Consider the following 15,000-nt stretch of genomic DNA (forward strand, 5'->3'; position numbering starts at 1 on the left):
ATACCCTATCTGTCTGTCTATCTAGCTAGCTGTCTGTCTATCTAGCTAGCTGTCTGTCTGTCTGTCTATCTATCTATCTATCTATCTATCTATCTATCTATCTATCTATCTATCTATCTGTCTGTCTGTCTGTCTGTCTGTCTGTCTCTGTCTCTATCTGTCTCTGTCTATCTATCTATCTATCTATCTATCTATCTATCTATCTATCTATCTATCTATCTATCTATCTATCTATCTATTCATATACCCTGTCTGTCTGTCTAGCTAGCTAGCTGTCTGTCTGTCTGTCTATAAATGGAAAGAATCTATCTATCTATCTATCTATCTATCTATCTATCTATCTATCTATCTATCTATCTATCTATCTATCTATCTATCTATCTATCTATCTTTTCATTCATATACCCTATCTATCTATCTATCTATCTATCTATCTATCTATCTATCTATCTATCTATCTATCTATCTATCTATCTATCTATCTATCTGTCTTTTCATTCATATACCCTATCTGTCTGTCTATCTAGCTAGCTGTCTGTCTATCTAGCTAGCTGTCTGTCTGTCTGTCTGTCTGTCTATCTATCTATCTATCTATCTATCTATCTATCTATCTATCTATCTATCTATCTATCTATCTATCTATCTATCTGTCTGTCTGTCTGTCTGTCTCTGTCTCTATCTGTCTCTGTCTATCTATCTATCTATCTATCTATCTATCTATCTATCTATCTATCTATCTATCTATCTATCTATCTATCTATCTATTCATATACCCTGTCTGTCTGTCTAGCTAGCTAGCTGTCTGTCTGTCTGTCTATAAATGGAAAGAATCTATCTATCTATCTATCTATCTATCTATCTATCTATCTATCTATCTATCTATCTATCTATCTATCTATCTATCTATCTATCTATCTTTTCATTCATATACCCTATCTGTCTGTCTATCTAGCTAGCTGTTTGTCTGTCTATAAATGGAAAGTATCTATCTATCTATCTATCTATCTATCTATCTATCTATCTATCTATCTATCTATCTATCTATCTATCTATCTATCTATCTATCTATCTTTTCATTCATATACCCTATCTGTCTGTCTATCTAGCTAGCTGTCTGTCTATAAATGGAAAGAAACACAAAGTTTGAAAAGTTTAAAATAATCAAATACAATGAAATAATATTCATGCTATTTCTAGGTCACGGTTTAAACTTAAACATATCTGTGCTTTGTTTTTTCCCCTCGAGTCTCATCTCTCCCGTCGAAGCACGTGTTCAGACGACAGACAGATGATACCAGTCATACATCAGTGTTCACATAAACATGTGGAGTCCATGTCTGCTTGATAAATCATTCAATCTAAATCAGGACATACCAAATATTATGACATTAATTACGACTTAAAATAAAGCAAACAAGAAGCATTTTTATTATTGAGCTCAGATTTTTTAGACCCTTTGTACTTATATTAGGGATATAACACAATTATGTGTATTTTTTTTAAATAAATACCACTGTACTGCTGGAGGAGAAACCTGGAAAAAACCAACTAAAATAAATGATGCTGGAAAAGATTTTATTCACATAATTCATAGACATCTCGGGGAACTTTTGCTCAAAGAGAGTTCCAGTACGTTTTTCTTTTAATAAAGGTGTAGGAGATTTTTTAAAGAATGCCAGAAACATGTGCTACTCATCAGCCTCCTTATCAGTAACACCTCTACCCCTGCTCAGGTTATGGTGACTCGATAAACCCTGAGGTGGACGTGCTGCAGGATCCAAGAACAGGAAATATTCATGCTTTTCAGTCTGACCTGCCTCCAGACGTTTGGGTGTGACTAGTCTCAGCCTTAGACATCATGTCCGTGAACCATCTGAACGTCTGATGCGTATGGCACTACAGAATCGGAGAGTTGTTAGGATTCTACAGGATTCCGGGACAGAGCCATCATGACGCTCTTCTTCCGTCACGGGAGTAGGAAGCTGTTGTGTTTCCGACCGTGACAATGAGCGTTTATGAGGATCAGCTGAATGCTGGATTTTCCAAATGATATGAAGTTCATGATTTGCATGACTTTCTTAATCTATAGTTGCGTGCTGGTCTGGGACTTTACATTCTCACGCCCCTAAATGTGATGCTGAACAAAAACATCCTGTGATAGGTTGCGTTACATGTCAATCAGACACCCTCTGGGGCGGTCCTTGACCAATAAAAGCTGCTGTAGAGTCCATACCTTCTGCCGTCAGCCTGAAGATGTGGCTACATGAGACTAGCTGCTCCTGGTTTGCACACAGAATCTACAAATTTTGGTATTAGCCTGAAAAGGTACTAAAGTATACATTTCCTTGTTGCTAAGCTGTGTCTTTGGTATATTTTCCCCATAAAGTTACATGCAGTGTACCTGTTAAGTGTTTAGCGAATCTTTTTAAGGTGCACTGAATATATGGAAAGATACATATTAAAAACTTTCAGCGGTGGAAAGTTGGCTGTGTAGCTCAAATAGTAGCAGTGTGAGCTGGAGACTTTAGGTAATGGGCTGCTAATATATTTGGCTTAATCCTTTTAGCATATTTGTCAGTCCCACTCATTTCAACTCTCAGGGCAACTTCCAGGCTCATTGGCACCTCGGGTCTCTTAACAATGAAATGATGCGTATAACATGCCGTGAACAGCACGCTTTACACCACAACATCTCTTTCATGGCACAGAGTTGCCCAGGAGTGCGCGGGGGGGGGTGGGGTTGTATGGGGGAACGTCCTTCTGCCTTTCAATAAGGAGGCCATGTCGTCTGGAACATGAATTACTCATACACTCGAGAAGCAAGGGACCTCACAAAGTGCAAAGTGGGCTCATAATTCAGCGCCGCACACAGCAGAATACCTTGGCAAGCTTGGCGCTCCATAGGCGCTGAGGCATTAGGATGCGAGCTACAGAAGCCCAAGCCAACTCTTAACATCCTGCCTGAGATCCTGTAGTGTTCCCATTAGCATGAAATACTGTGCAGTTCAGCAGAATTAGCCTTGATGAGAACGGAATGGTTTCTGCAGTACTAAATCACAATGTTTTTGCAAGGCAGCGCAACACATTGTAAATCCTGTTCTAGTCCACTCACACAGGAGGGGACAAATCACTATTTCGGGAATTTTTTTTTATTTTTTATTTTTTATTTGTAGCATGTTTGAAAAGCGCTCAGCAGCACTAGAGACAGTTCTGACGAATCAACCCAATCCGGTGAAAAATCCCTATCGCGATGGGCGTCAGATGTTCCAGGACACATGCAAACGCATTGCCTTTCAGAGAAATTTGCTGTTCCGACATTGAAACATGATCCTGGGTTTTTTTGCTAAAGGTGACCGGTCTCTGCTGGCTCTTCACTGGTATTCCGTGATCCAATCAAAGCTTTCCTGATGTCTTTGGAATTTAGCTGTGACATTTCGAAGACAAATTGCTTTCACGCTGGGAACTTCACAGTCGGCAAAGTGCCAAGAAGTTTTGTTTTGTTTTTCTTCCAAGGTTCAGTAAAGGTTTATTTCACTTTGCAGTTGTCCAGACCTTTTACAGATACCATATAGCAAACTGTACACATACGCTAAAATGTCAACTCCCTGACTCCCTGAATTAATTCCACTCCAACGATTAAGCTGCTAGCTGCTTTGTTAGGAAAGCGGTGATGCTGTCTCCATCATTTAGCCCCTCCCCCTTTCACCAGCCACAACAGTTCGAAGAGAACAGAGATGCTGTAGCCTTTACACTCAGCAGATCTTATCTAACACCTACAGGAGAGATTATTATACAGTTCTCTCCACTACCTTCATCATCATTATCATCATCATCATCATCATCATCAAAGCAGCTGAAGAGATGATGAGATTTTCCGTATCTTTTGGAAGAGTCTAGTGCATTGAAGCTGTTCTTAGAGGCTTGTGTTGGCCCAACATCACACATTACACACACTTTTCATGTAATTTGGCTCACGTGCAAACAGTACAGCTCCAGCTGTGATGGCACATTATTGGTATTTAAAGCTTTTGTGCAGTTAAACAAAAATAAAGACGTATCCCAGACTCTAAGTGTCTGTATGTGTGACGTGAGTACGGCTCATGGTTGCATTATTAGCCACAGACTTGCGCTACATTAAGGACACCACCATATGCTGATCAGCAGAGGAGAGAAGTACGGTACACACGGATTTAAATACTTCCTCATTTTCTTTCCCTTCAGCCCATTGCTCATTTGTATGTTAATGCACTTAACTAGCCAGCTACTGTAGGCCATTAGGTACTCTTGGGCTAAATGAGATTAGCTACCACGTTCAGCTAAGTTAATTAGTTTTCCGTGCAACCAGAACACAAACCTGGGCAGCACACCGGTCCAATCTCTCCTGCGTTAAATGTATTCTTAAATCATCATTTTATCATCTTCTGGAATTGCTTCCTCTTGGTCGGGTTCACGGAAAGTTCAGAGACTAATACATGGGATTATCAGGTTTATAATGCATCACATACACCACGTTGTTTCCAAAGGACAGAAGCAGAGCCTTAACGCAAGCATTTGGTGACGTCACTTCCTGACAAATAACATGTACCCAGAACTGACAATCATTTCAATTCTCTGGTTACCGTAATATTAAAAAAAAAAATTGGATCATCTCCCAGTTCTTTACTCTCGGCTTCTGCCACCGTTTTTTTTTTTGCACCTACCTAACCCCCAGCTCTTTTGGAAAGATGGTTAGATCATTGCTTCCTCTTTCCCAGCAACCATTGTCTTGCGAGACCTTTTCGTTTTCCTTCCACACAAAATTCCTCTGCCTGCTATGCGTCAGTTCCCTCTATTTTGGTGGCGATGCTCTCACACACCACAGGGATCTGGATCGCAAAAGTGTTTAGTTCACAGGTTCCTATTTTACAAAATATGACAACCCGACCATAATTAGCATTTCTCTGCAGTTTGGTTTTCTCTCAGAGACACAACGCGACTCTTTTGTAGCGGCTCATGAAGTGGAAGTAACAGTAGAATACCTTGTATTGTGTGTAATCTAGTCAAGATAAACACAGATGATGTTTGTTAGATTTGCAAGGAAATCCTTTTAAAAAAAAAAGAAGAAAAATATCTTAACATATTGTCAGAGAATATGATACGAGTCTGGGATAAAACATGTTCTGCTCCAATGAACAACTGAACCATTTTCCCCCATCGATATTATTCATTATTTTCAATAACTCACACGAAGGCCTTCAACAATACAACTAGTATTGAAATGTGTGAATATTTTATTGGTAATATTGGACTTGAGTATTGACCTGCATTAATAAGTACCACAACTGCAAATGGAATGAATGTACTGTACATTTCCCCATCGCTATTGTTTACCACCAAATAATTAACAATAAATACCAAACGTCTGTTTGATTTACAGCAGAAGTGTGGATTCTGTAGGTTTCCTCGTGTCCAGAAATACACAATTAATATATGAATTAAATTATCATTTTATTTATTGGGGCCAACACTGGAAAAAAAGGGAAAAAATGCTAAACTGTGGAATAATGTTTATTAAAAAATAGCGCTATTGTTATACAGCAGAAACATGTATTGTGATATAATCTATTATGATCTTCTTCTTCTTCTTCTTTCGGCTTTTAACTTCAGGGGTCTCCACAGCGAATCATCTCCCTCCACCTATCCCTATCTTCTGCATCCTCAACACTTACACCCACTAGCTTCATATCCTCATTTATTACATCCATATACCTCCTCTTTGGCCTCCCTCTTTACCTCCTGCCTGGCAGCTCCATGTCCAACATTCTCCTACCAATATACTCACTCTCCCTCCTCTGAACATGTCCAAACCATCTCAATCTGTCCTCCCTGACTTTGTCCCCCAACATGAGCCGTCCCTCTGATGTACTCGTTCCTAATCCTGTCCAACCTTGTCACTCCCAAAGAGAACCTCAACGTCTTCAGCTCTGCTACCTCTGACTCCTGTCTCTTCCTCAGTGAATATAATCTATCATGATCTCTTTGAACGTCACGGCAATATGGCATTTCCAGTGAGATGGAGTAGTTGTCGCGAATAACACAGGAGTGCCGTGGTAGCTCAAGTGGTTAAGGCTCTGGGTTGTTGACCGGAAGATCGGGGTCCATACCCCAGTACCGCCATATCATACAGCGCCCCTGGAGCAGGGTGGGTTGGGGGTCTTGCTCATGGGCTCAATGGTGGCCAATTTCACTGTGCAGTAATGTATATGTTACACATAAAGACGACTTTACTTGAGCAAGAATGTAGACTTCACCTTGGCTGAATTGGTCACATGACTAAAAATGCGTCATGGTTTTTAAAAGCCTTTTGTGTGCGACACAAAAACGTATTAGTGTGGACAAGGCCTTTAGCTAGCATCATACACCCATCAGCCATAACATTAAAACCACTGACAGGTGAGTTGAATAACGTTCATTATGTCTTCACACGTCAAGGGGTGGAATTAATTAGACAGCAGTTGACCGGTCAGTTCTTGATGCTGATGTGTTGGAAAGAGGAAAAATTGGCATTGGCGACTAAAATTCATAAATCTCAAATAAGCTACTAACATGACTGATCGGTGACAGCAGTTACATTTTTATTCTAATATGGTTATTGAATAGTTTATGGCTATAAATATGAAGTGGTTATAAAGTGTTCATTAGGGAAATACAGGTGTTTTCCGAACTCAAAACTATGACTGCTGAGAAGCCTGACTGTATCACTCACACGTCTGTGTTTATGCATATGTTCTATAATTCAGTCAGCAGCACTGATCTAGCGTTCCTGATCGTGTGTGTGTGTGTGTGCATTTCCATTTCGTATGAGGATTGCTGAGACAGGAACAGAGATGCTTGAAGGTTTCCTGATCCTTCAATGCAAATGGTCTCTACTGAGTGATTAGTCACTGTATATGACGTTCTGTATGTTTTCTGATAGGAGTTAGAGTTAAGACCCTGGGCTGCATAGAGAGAGAGAGAGAGATTAGAGAGATGGTGATTTTAATATCGAAGGCTGTTGATAGCAACAGAAGGAAACTTCCTCGGATTCTGAGTCTAGTTATGTAGCTACTTAAATATATTTCCTCCGTTTTATTAAAACTCACCTGTGTGAAGTCAGATCTTTTGTTGTTACCTTTAACCTTTAAAAAATGGAGGATAGAAAATGCGGACTAAATTAAGCAAGTGACTATAAAAAGGAAATTATATTAAAAAAAAAACATATACCATCAAATGTAACGTGTACTATATGTATTAATATTGTAGTTTTTTTTTTTAACTATAGGGTTTGACCGGCATTTTTTGACAGCTTTTAAAATAGCACTTGATCCCAGTGCATCCTGTTATTTTGCTTTCTGTGTGCAGACGGTTAACAACAGTTAAATTAAACACAAGATCAGCCATAACATTATGACCACCTGCCTAATATTGTGTTGGTCCCCTTTTTGCTGCTAAAATAGCCCTGACCCATCATGCACTGTGTATTCTGACACCTTTCCATCAGAACCAGCATTAAACTTCTTCAGCAATTTGAGCAACAGTAGCTCGTCTGTTGGATCGGATCACACGGGCCAGCCTTCGCTCCCTACGTGCATCAATGAGCCTTGTCCGTCCATGACCCTGTCGCCGGTTCACCACTGTTCCTTCATTGGACCACCTTTGATAGATACTGACCACTGCAGACCGGGAACACCCCACAAGACCTGCAGTTTTGGAGATGCTCTGATCCAGTCGTCTAGCCGTCACAATTTGGTCCTTCATCAAACTTTTTGCTTCACTAGCTGAAATGGATCACGAACAATCCACACTCATGCAATAGCATGTAAGCTAGCTAGCTAGCTAAATTTTTTTTTTTTTGGTAAAATACATTAAATTATGTTGATTAAATTGAGTAATTGATTAAATTAAATTGATAAAATAAAATAAATAAAAAAAATTACATTAAATATTTTACATTTGCTGGACTTCATTTGGGTAATACAATGTATATAATATATATATGTGTGTGTGTGTGTTTTACATTTAATATTTAATTTTCTGAAGATATGTTCTACTAATTTCAGCATACTTTAAATAATGTCTTCATTTAAGAAACACACAAGATACTTAATAATTTTTTCAATTTATTTATTCATAAATGAATTAATTCCTTCCGTCCTTCACGTTCTGCTTAACACTTCTGCTTATTTTAGCGTACGTTAACAAATGTCCGCATCTGAGAAACACACAAATTATTCAATTGATTTATTCATAAATGAATTCAGTCGTTCATTCATTCATTCATTCATTCATTCATTCATTCATTCATTCACTCCCTCTCTCAATCGTTCTCTCACTCACTCATTCGTCTACTGCAATTGCTGATTGAGGAACATGGCAGTGCAAATCGTGTTTCCGGTATGGATCGAGTATTGAGCACTGCTTTAGTAACGCTTTCAAACCGGGAAGTGGGATCCGGACGCAGATGAGCGGAGTGACCCGTCTCAGTGCGGTTATAGTAAACATAAGCGCTTTTGGAACACTGCTCGACCAATCAAATTAGTGGACCGGAGCTAACTGTTGCATAATTATATATGTTTATTCGGAATAACGTTACTTCATTAAGTGAACACTTTCTGATTGCTACAGGCAAACACAACTCACATTAAAACAATCAAATGAACATAACATCTGGGCTCCTCATGAAAACGTGTCCATTTTAAACCAGACTAATCACTGAGCTCCGGGACGAGGGAAAAGGAGTGTACGAGGTTCTCGGTTGCGACGGATTTGGTGGAGGATTGCAAAGGATGAAAGGATGGTCGGATAACTGTAAAGGCTATTATCTTTAATCTGATGAGTAGTAGTTTGTGGTAAAGTGCTGACTCCCTGTGGGACTTCATTCCAGCTTTCGAATCGCAGCACATTTTCACTCTTTTTCCAGCTCATAGGATGGCTGACTCAGCTAATTGGCTCTATGTGGCTGAAATGCTTAAGAGCCGGACTAGAACAAAAAATACAGACTGTCTACAAGTCAGCAGGAACAGATTCCAATGCTTCTGGTGGAGGGTTTTTGACAGGTTTTGGGGATTTACAGATTGATTCTAGACCGGCGATGGCGTCATTGGCTAGCTCACTGGGCGAGGGCGCGTGTGCTCTGGTGTTCTGGTTGAACTTAAACTTCATTAGCTAGGCTGAAAAGTGGCCACTGGTCTAATTTAACCCCAGGTTACCAGCTAAGGAGATATTTAAGTGTGTTGAATACATAATGTTGAATTCCTGGGAAGGGGGCGGTACTACATAGCTGTAATATGTAACAACAAAAAACCTTGACCTCCGCTATATCACCGGCCTTCATAACCGGTCTTAGCTAGAGATTTTAATCCCACACATTCAGATATTAGTTTTCTGACTCTCGTTTATGAGGAAAAATGCACTTATTTTTTGCGCCGTCCCATGGGATCCCAGTCTCCAGACGCACCAACAGTCTTGACCTGATGCACTGTGAATTTTTCTGCCAATCACTGAAACAAAAACAAATAGTGCGCCCGCTATTAATATCTGTATTTATATTCATTTAGAATCGTTCAAAATGATCTATTTGTGTTTGGTTCTATTCTCAACACACACACACGGAACAAAGGCGTCATTTGTATGTTGGTAATAATTTTTTATTTAATTTTAAGTGAAACACACACACACAGAGAGCATAAAGACACTCAGGATTAAAGAGGCGGAGACGTTAATATGCTAAAGATAACATAATCTCTTTGTCAGTGCCGAAAAACTGACCTTAATCTCACTAAAGCATTCATTTGGCTTTCCTCATCATAGCTTAGTACAGGATCACACACACACACACACACACACATTAAACATTATTTCTTGATGAGAAAAAAGCCCCAAAAATTGGTCTTTAAGAGATTTACAGATTAAAGACAGATAGATTAATTGTTCATCATCGCTTTAGCCCTGGAAAAATCATTTAAGCTAGCAATCTATGCGTCTAGACATCTCGTTATAGCAAATCTGTCTCGTAAAATTATGTTGTCAGAACGGATATTTTCAGCCTTTCCGGGTATTTTGGATCTTTATGAACGTTTTTAAAAAAAGGACGCATTTCCCAGCATTTTCCTTTTCTTTTTTTTTTTTTCCCCCAGTCTTGCCGTATTTGGCCTCGCCCACACTGCACCACAAACCCACAGCGATCTGTGTACGAACCTCACCTCAGCTTTCAACCAAGGCTCCTGCATATCCAGGCCATGTTCTACAGGCTGGAGTTCCACTTGTTTTGTTTTTTGAGCAACCTCATCGCAGCGCAGACCCTCATGATCACGCCGCCGCTTCACTCGCATGCAGCCTGACCCGAGTCTGGTCCAGAGACACATAACGTTACAACCTTGATTGTCTGCAGTACACTGATATGCAGGACGTATCCCATAATACGCTTCCTGTGTTGTTAGGGGAATTAGCTACAGCCACGTGCAAATGTTTGTATCCCCCTCAGGACTAAATGAAGGACAGAAAGGAGTTCACAGATATTTCTTTATTGAGCAAAAATGCCCAAGCAACATGTGACCATATTCTGTATTTGTATAGCGCTTTTTAACAATGGATATTGTCTAAAAGCAGTAAAGAAACATAGCTTAAAGTTAAGTTACTATTTTATCCCTAATGAGCAAGCCTGAGGTGACGTGATGATATGAGGAAGAAACCTTGAGGCTCAGAAGGGAACCTCATCCTCATTTAGATGACACTGGACAGTAAATAATGTAAATTATTTATAATTATTTATTTAATGCAGCAACGAAGAGCTCTTGAGGAAGTAGTAGATCAGTGAAGTTCATTATTGACTTAGCACTAATTTCTTCCTGTAGAAAAAAACCCCCAGTATTAACTGTAAATATTTATACAAAAATACACCATTAAAATATGAATTGTATTTAATGTGTGAAGCTATATATTAACAATGAAAAGGAAGAAAAATCAGTAAAAAAAAACAGTAGAATAATATGATCAAATCATTTATTTATTTATTTATTTATTAATTATTTTTTTAAGACTGTTTTTATAGATGTATAAAAAGATATCGTGATAAAAATCTCTCTCAAAATAAATGTATTGCAATATAACCTTTCATTTTAATATCTTTGGTTCACGTTAGCCAGCGTCATACACTCATTAGCCATAACATTGAAACCCACAGAGAGGTGACGTGAATAGCTCGCTGGACTATGGGCAAGGTTTTCATGTCGTTTAGGAGCTCCTCTACAGCTATTTTCTCCTTACAGATGTTTGGTTCGGTCCGCCGAAATAGTTTATTTGTGTCCTCATCTGAGCCACGATCTGAAAGTTAACGACCCGTGTTATAGAGTGTAATAGAACAGAAACACATACACACACACACACACCAGTTACGTACAGCGCACACATGCAGCACTTTGTCGTCGTGTCCTGTGAGCCTGGTTTGCATGGACAGCATCAACCTAATGGTTATTTGGTTTCTTGCAGAGGTGGTCCCGAGGGCTCATGAAGGTCCGGGTGAAATGGGGAAGCCGGTGGTGATCCCCAAAGAGCAGCAGGAGAATATGAAGGAGATGTTCAAGATCAATCAGTTCAACCTGATGGCCAGCGAGATGATCGCACTCAACCGCTCACTGCCCGACGTTCGGCTTGAAGGGTGAGTGTGTGCGTGTGTGTGTGTGTGTGTGTGTGTGAGAGAGAGTGTGTGTAGCACTATACAGTGTATTGATTGTATCTGTACTTTTGATTGACTTAGCAGTGTGGCCATGGACCATGACTTCAGCCTGATGGAGCACTGTATTGTCTGAGGCCTCTAGCATGATTGAAGTGTGTGTGTGTGTGTGTGTGTGTGTGAGAGAGAGAGTGAGAGCGAGTAAGAAAGCAGGTATGTTCTTATATCTTGGTGAGCACACAATTTTCCCAAAAGATTGAGTCTGGCTGAGCTTTTATTAAAAAAAAAAAACAACGAATGAAAAGAACCAGAATATTTCTTTTTGGTTACTGAGGTTATGGCTAAGGTTTGATTCAGGTGTAGCATACAGTTAATTCCCTGCATTAATAATTACAGTGACAGAAGGGCTTCATTAAGGAGAATATGAGGTGTGTGTGAGAGAGAGAGAGAGAGAGAGAGAGAGAGACTTTTGATGGTCGTTTAATTAATCCAATTATTTGTTCACTTTAGCAGCATATTACACATTCACAGGGGAAGATGGATGGATGGATGGATGGATGGATTTAAAAAAAAACATTTGAAATACATATAATACTTACGGTGACAGAATGAGAGAGATAGACAGAGCAAGAGAGACAGAATGTGAGAGAATGAGCGCGAGAGAGAGCAAAAGAGAGGGAGAGAGCAAAAGAAAGGGGGCATGAGAGAGAGAGAGATTAAGAATGAGAGAGAGAGATGGAGAGAGCATGAGAATGACGGAAAGAGAGAGAGAGAGAGCAAAAGAGAGGGAGCATGCGAGAGAGAGAGAGAGAGAGAGAGAGAGAGAGAGAGCAAAAGAAAGGGAGCATGAGAGAGAGAGTGCAAAAGAGAGGGAGAAAGTGAGAGAGAGAGAGAGCGCAAAAGAGAGGGAGAAAGTGAGAGAATGAGCGAGAGAGAGAGAGCAAAAGAAAGGGAGCATGCGAGAGAGAGAGAGCAAAAGAAAGGGAGCATGAGAGAGAGAGAGATTAAGAAAGAGACAGATGGAGAGAGAGCATGAGAATGACAGAGAGAGAGAGAGAGAGAGCAAAAGAGAGGGAGCATGTGAGAGAGAGAGAGCAAAAGAGAGGGAGCATGTGAGAGAGAGAGAGAGAGAGAGAGAGAGAGAGAGAGCAAAAGAGAGGGAGCATGTGAGAGAGAGGGAGCATGTGAGAGAGAGAGAGAGAGAGAGAGAGCAAAAGAAAGAGCATGAGAGAGAGAGAGAGAGAGAGAGCAAAAGAAAGGGAGCATGAGAGAGAGAGAGAGAGAGAGAGAGAGAGCAAAAGAAAGAGCATGAGAGAGAGAGAGAGAGAGAGAGCAAAAGAAAGGGAGCATGAGAGAGAGAGAGATTAAGAATGAGAGAGAGAGATGGAGAGAGAGCATGCAAATGACAGAAAGAGAGAGAGAGAGAGTGAGAGAGGTTTTATCTTGGTAAGCACAAAATGTCCCCACTAGGATTGGTTTTGACCTTGTGGTCATTTGGCTGTTCCCCATAAGCCTTTGGATCTTTACATAAACCTGCGTCTTATATATTTAAAATAAATGAAAGACTCTAAATGTTTCTGGTTACAGGATGATGGTTCTGCTTAGATTCAGGTGTTGTGTACAATTAATTACCTGCAATAATAGTTATTTTCATGGAATGTTGTCATATGCGGAATATGACGTGTGTGTGTGTGTGTGTGTGTGTGTGTTTGGCTGGTGTAGCAAGCGGAATGCAAACACTGATCCATGAAATGTGTTTACTTTTTCTCCCACTACTTAATTACCAGACGGCTTTTCCATCCCTTCCGTCTCGTTCCGGGGAAAAAAAGAAGAATAAAAAAAATAAAAGGGGCTTCCAATAGAATTGACACATTCAATTAAAAGATAAGAGCGTGCCAATTACAAAGTTCCAACCCGCGCTCACCATCAAACTTCCTCTGTCTGCCCGAGAGAGACGGAGGCAGACAGATAAGCCGACGATAAACATACACTGTGCGCCTGTTTAGATCCGCTCGGCTAAAACGCAGAGCGTAGGTGTGACTCTGACGTGCCCCGGCTTTCACTGGGAAACCTTCTGGCCTGCTTTTGGCAGCACTGAATACCAGTTTGGCTCCAGTGCAGCTTCTGCGCCTGATACGCCAACCGTCAATCAGGTCACTCTGCTCTTAGAGGCAAAGCCAACCTGTTGGCAAAGGTTAGTCTGAGTGTGTGTGTGTGTGTGTGTGTGTGTGTGAGGGAGTGAGTGATGGAGGAAGTGAGTGAGGGACGGAAGGAGACTGTGTGGGATGGAGGGAGGGAGTGAGTGAGTGAGATTGTGTGGAAGTGAATTAGTGAGGGAGGGAGTGAGTGAGACTGTGTGGGAGTGAGTTAGTGAGGGAGACTGTGTGGGAGTGAGTTAGTGAGAGAGACTGTGTGGGAGTGAGTTAGTGAGGGAGGGAGTGAGACTGTGTGGGAGTGAGTTAGTGAGGGAGGGAGTGAGACTGTGTGGGAGTGAGTTAGTGAGAGAGGGAGTGAGACTGTGTGGAAGTGAGTTAGTGAGTGAGACTGTGTGGGAGTGAGTTAGGGAGTGAGACTGTGTGGGAGTGAGTTAGGGAGTGAGACTGTGTGGGAGTGAGTTAGGGAGGGAGGGAGTGAGACTGTGTGGGAGTGAGTTAGGGAGTGAGACTGTGTGGGAGTGAGTTAGTGAGAGAGACTGTGTGGGAGTGAGTTAGTGAGTGAGACTGTGTGGGAGTGAGTTAGGGAGTGAGACTGTGTGGGAGTGAGTTAGGGAGTGAGACTGTGTGGGAGTGAGTTAGGGAGTGAGACTGTGTGGGAGTGAGTTAGTGAGGGAGGGAGTGAGACTGTGTGGGAGTGAGTTAGGGAGTGAGACTGTGTGGGAGTGAGTTAGTGAGAGAGGGAGTGAGTGAGACTGTGTGTGAGTGAGTTAGTGAGGGAGGGAGTGAGACTGTGTGGGAGTGAGTTAGTGAGAGAGACTGTGTGGGAGTGAGTTAGTGAGAGAGGGAGTGAGTGAGACTGTGTGTGAGTGAGTTAGTGAGGGAGGGAGTGAGACTGTGTGGGAGTGAGTTAGGGAGTGAGACTGTGTGGGAGTGAGGGAGGGAGGGAGACTGTGTGGGAGTGAGTTAGGGAGTGAGACTGTGTGGGAGTGAGTTAGTGAGGGAGGGAGTGAGACTGTGTGGGAGTGAGTTAGTGAGGGAGGGAGGGAGACTGTGTGGGAGTGAGTTAGTGAGAGAGGGAGTGAGACTGTGTGGAAGTGAGTTAGTGAGAGAGACTGTGTGGGAGTGAGTTAGGGAGTGAGACTGTGTGGGAGTGAG

At 41.2% G+C, this 15,000-nt stretch overlaps 1 protein-coding gene across 2 annotated transcripts in view; it reads left to right on the top strand.

Annotated features, from left to right (window-relative positions):
• galnt1 (UDP-N-acetyl-alpha-D-galactosamine:polypeptide N-acetylgalactosaminyltransferase 1) overlaps positions 1-15,000 on the top strand; it is a 150,362-nt gene that overhangs the window by 88,750 nt on the left and 46,612 nt on the right. For both annotated transcript variants that reach the window (XM_058376833.1, XM_058376834.1), the window contains one exon: positions 11,506-11,674. In XM_058376833.1, the coding sequence (XP_058232816.1) occupies positions 11,506-11,674 (169 nt within the window). The remainder of the gene's footprint in view (positions 1-11,505; positions 11,675-15,000) is intronic.

Source organism: Hemibagrus wyckioides, linkage group LG23, assembly GCF_019097595.1.
Source record: "Hemibagrus wyckioides isolate EC202008001 linkage group LG23, SWU_Hwy_1.0, whole genome shotgun sequence".
In the NCBI taxonomy this organism is placed as follows: Eukaryota; Metazoa; Chordata; class Actinopteri; order Siluriformes; family Bagridae; genus Hemibagrus; species Hemibagrus wyckioides.